Genomic DNA, 4,444 nt, shown 5'->3' on the forward strand with positions numbered 1-4,444 from the left:
AGCAAACCCGTAATCAAAACATGCTAAAACACGCTGAAACCCAGATATTTCGCACCGTGCGAAATATGGGTCATGGAATTTCGCACGGTGCGAGTTCCCTGCTGGACAGCATTTTTTCCAAAGGCCATATCTCTCTCGTTACTTGGCCAAATGAGGCGTGTGACCTACCGTTGGAAAGCTAAGAACATAAGCTTTCACCTCCACTTGGCCTTGTATCGATACGAGCTCTAGAACTCAAGATATACCCATTTGAAGTCGATCCTTATGCAAACGACGCTTCAAATCTTCAATTGCTTCATGTTGGATTTTTTCAGTTACTGAAAATACTAAAGTTGTGGCCCATTATTTTGGCAGTCAAAATATGGACTCAAACTGCCCTATTTTGTCTCCCCACTTTTTCAGTCAACCACCCACCCATTTCTCCATGTTTCTAACTGATCTTTGATGGCAAGATTAGTATAAATGCAACACAATTCCTGATTAATAAGGTCACCAAACCTACTCTCCCTTAAGAAAATATACACCATCTAAATCAGTGAGAAGGAGGGTTCGGAACCGAAATCAGAGTAAGAAAGATTCAGACGGCAGACGGAGACGAGTTATCGGAAAGACGGAAATGGGTTTATTTCTTTATTCGGGTTTAAAAGCTGTTCAGGAATACCGATAAGCAATGGCTGGAGGTTTTAATTCTCGATCTTTATTTATCGCTTTCGCATTTTATTTGTTCGTATATTCATTTAGTAATTAGAATATACATGATTAAGAATTGAATTAAACTTACATTTGGTATCAGAGCGAGTTTATCGCCTCTGTCTTGCTTGTTGATTTCCGACTTCAGTTTTCCGTCCATGATATAATGAATCTGCTAATCTCGTTTTTCATCGGAATATGGATTTATTTTGATATTCGGTTGTTTGGCTTGATTAAAATATGTTTCCGTCTATTTTCATTAAAATCTGGAAAATTTAAAAGTGGTGGATTTTTTTCTGGGTTTTTGGTGTGCCGTCGCAAGGTTGAAGAAGACAAGTTTTTATTTAGTGTGTTTATTGTTGTTGTAGCTTCCTTCTTTAGTCTGAGAAGAGAAGGGGACTTCCTGCGTGGGCCTTTTGTTGGATTTGATTAAATAGCACATCTTTTGTCCACACATTTAATTGATTGCCTTCTTCCATTTTTTCTTTCTCTGTTTGTTTTATGCCATTGTGAAATAGTGCATTCACATGTGTTTGTCCTTTTTTGTTGATTTTCGACATATATATTTTTATACTCTTATTTATGTTTCTTTAGAGAGTATTTGTTAGAGGGTATTTAATTTCTTTGGACAATAACTATGATGCACTGTATAATTTACCTTGGCATGTGCTTACCAGAATTTGTGGTTTTTGGTCCTTTTTGATCCTTCTGCATAATTGAATAAAATAGACAAAGTGGCACTTCATTTTATATCTACTAGTCTATGTTTACTTGTTATTGTCAGAAGGCATGCTTAATGTGTTGTGGTATATCTACACTATGATTTTGGGTGTATTTGCTTATAATCAGTTCACATGTCGACCATGTTTATGCCTTCCTTCTTCAGTATCCTATATATATTAAGTCTTGTTATATAGATTAAAGTTTTTAAATGTCAAGTGATTTTAAATTTATTGTTAGGAAGTAGCCACAGCATCTCTAATTGATTAAATTTTATTCGAAATCACATGTGGAAATTAGACATTTTATTGTAATTAATTATACGTAATGTGATGAGACTTACCCACAAGAATCTTATTATATTTGTGTGATTAATTAGGATGTTATATTGAATTATGTTTCTTAATATACCCACAGGAGTTGAGAAATGAATATAATTTGATAGTTTCATCATAAAGTTTTAAGTTTTTTATGCATCTAATTTGAGTAGACTTTAGCCCACAGGCAAGTTTATGTCACTAGATTCATATAAGCATAATTTACATTGGTAAGTTGTGATAAAGTTAAGTCTCAATTTTTGTTACTAAGCATGTATATTTAAAATTTGCAGCAAGTTTACCTGGAAGTTCCTTTGATATCAAAATAGACGTTCCTGAATTAACTGGTGATAATTTTAAGGTGTGGAAGGAAAGAGTTCTATTGCATTTAGGATTCACGCGTTTCGATTATGCTATACAACACGATGAACCGGCTGAGCTAAAGGAAACTAGCACACCAGATGAAGTAGACCATCGTGAAAAGTGGGAGAAATCAAACTATATTTGCACGATGTTCATAAAGACAAAATTGTGTGCTAGTATCCGAGGTTCCGTCGAGCAGCATACTAAAGTTCGAGACCTTCTTAAAGCAATAGATGAACAGTTCGAAACTTCTGATAAGGCTTTGGCAAGCACCTTAATTACGAAATTCACTTCTTTGAAGCTCAATGCCACTAAAGGAGTGCGTGATTTCATCATGCGCATGAGGGATATTGCAGCCCAACTTAAGGTATTGGAAGTTACTATGTCTGACTCTTTCCTGGTACATTTTATTTTGTGTTCTCTCCCAGCACAATATGCCCCCTTTAAGATCTCTTACAACACACATAAGGACAAATGGTCTCTTAATGAATTAATGACCATGTGTGTTCAAGAGGAGGGGAGGTTGTTGTTGGAGGAGGGCGAAAAGGTGAACCTAACTACTAGTACTAATAAAGAATCATCTAGTACTAAGAAGGGTCACCATAAGGATAAGGGAAAGGGTAAGATGTCTGTTGAGCCGACCATTAAGAAGGAGTCTTCATGTTTCTTCTGTAAAAAGAAGGGACATATGAAGAAAGACTGCATAAAGTTCAAGGCTTGGCTTAAAAAGAAAGGTAATTTTCATGCGTTTGTTTGTTATGAATCTAATATGGTTAATGTTATTCATAATACTTGGTGGATTGACTCTGGTACTACAATCCATGTTTCGAATACCTTGCAGGGTATGACAAACCTGCGGAAACCGTGGCAAGTGAAAGCTCTATCTATTCAGAAACCGATAGGCTCGAACGTGGAGGCCGTAGGGACATGCAGTTTAGTTTTGAGTAGTGGTTTTGTTTTGGTTTTGGAAAAGACATTTTATGTTCCGAATTTTGCTCGGAATTTAATTTCAATTTCAAGGCTTGTACCGTTTGGATTTACCTTTAATTTTTCGAATTCTGGTTTCAGTATTTGCAGAAATTCTAAAGTTATTGGTTATGGTATTTTGTCTGATAATTTATATCGTCTTTATTTACATAATGATACCACTCAAGATACTATGCATGTTAATACTGGTTTAAAAAGAAGTATTATGAATGAGGAGTCCTCTATGTTATGGCACCGGAGATTGGGACACATCTCCATTGAGAGGGTTAAGAGATTGGTAAAAGAAGGGGTACTTGGTACTTTAGACTTTACCGATTTTGATACTTGTGTTAGTTGCATTAAGGGAAAGCAAACTAACAAATCTAAGAAAGGTGCTAAGAGGAGTTCTGACCTTTTAGAAATCATACACACGGATATTTGTTGTCCGGACATGAACGCTAATGATCCGAAATACTTTATTGCCTTTATTGACGATTATTGACGATATATGTACATCTACTTACTTCGTTCCAAAGACGAGGCTTTTGATGCCTTTAAATTGTTTAAGGCTGAAGTAGAGAAACAATGTGGTAAGCACATTAAAATCGTGAGATCAGATAGAGGTGGTGAATACTATGGTAGATATACTGAGGATGGACAAGCACCTGGTCCTTTTGCTAAATTCCTTCAAGAGCATGGGATTGTTGCCCAATACACTATGCCCGGTTCTCCGGATCAGAATGGTGTAGCAGAAAGAAGGAATCGGACATTAATTGAAATGGTGCGTAGTATGAGAAGTAATATTAAACTTCCTTCATTTTTGTGGGTAGATGCACTAAAGACGGCTGCGTATATATTAAATCGTGTTCCTTCCAAGGCCGTCTCAAAGACGCCTTTTGAGTTATTCAAAGGTTGGAAACCGAGTTTGCAACATATACGCGTTTGGGGATGTCCGTCTGAGGTGAGAATTTACAACCCACAAGAAAAGAAACTAGACCCAAGGACTATTAGTGGGCATTTCATTGGATATGCCGAAAAGTCCAAAGGCTATAGGTTCTATTGTCCGTCTCATAGTACCAGGATTGTGGAATCTAGAAATGCAAAATTTCTAGAGAATGACTTAATCAGTGGGAGTACTATAGAAGTTGAACCTGAAAAGGATCAACATGAAGCTTCACCCTCTGGTTTAAGTGACAGGTTGGTTATTGTCCACGGTCCTGAAGATCGACCGCAAGTTCAACAACCAAATACAGAAATTCCACAAAATGTCGATCAAAATAGGGTGGATCATAATGAGGAAGAAGTTCACCGCGAGGTTGAACAAATTCCATTAAGAAGATCTATTCGAGAAAGGAGATGGGCTATTCCTGACGACTATGAAGTATATC

General features: G+C 36.7%; 1 protein-coding gene across 1 annotated transcript; it reads left to right on the forward strand.

Annotated features, from left to right (window-relative positions):
• The first annotated feature begins 490 nt into the window (after nucleotides 1-490).
• On the forward strand, nucleotides 491-3,157 carry LOC141657134 (uncharacterized). The gene is made up of 3 exons (XM_074464303.1): nucleotides 491-680; nucleotides 2,021-2,824; nucleotides 2,932-3,157. Exons 1-3 carry the CDS (start codon nucleotides 671-673, stop codon nucleotides 3,036-3,038), a joined length of 921 nt encoding a protein of 306 aa, XP_074320404.1. The 5' UTR covers nucleotides 491-670; the 3' UTR covers nucleotides 3,039-3,157.
• The last annotated feature ends 1,287 nt before the right edge of the window (nucleotides 3,158-4,444 follow it).

Source organism: Silene latifolia, chromosome 1 (assembly GCF_048544455.1).
Source record: "Silene latifolia isolate original U9 population chromosome 1, ASM4854445v1, whole genome shotgun sequence".
Classification (NCBI taxonomy): domain Eukaryota; kingdom Viridiplantae; phylum Streptophyta; class Magnoliopsida; order Caryophyllales; family Caryophyllaceae; genus Silene; species Silene latifolia.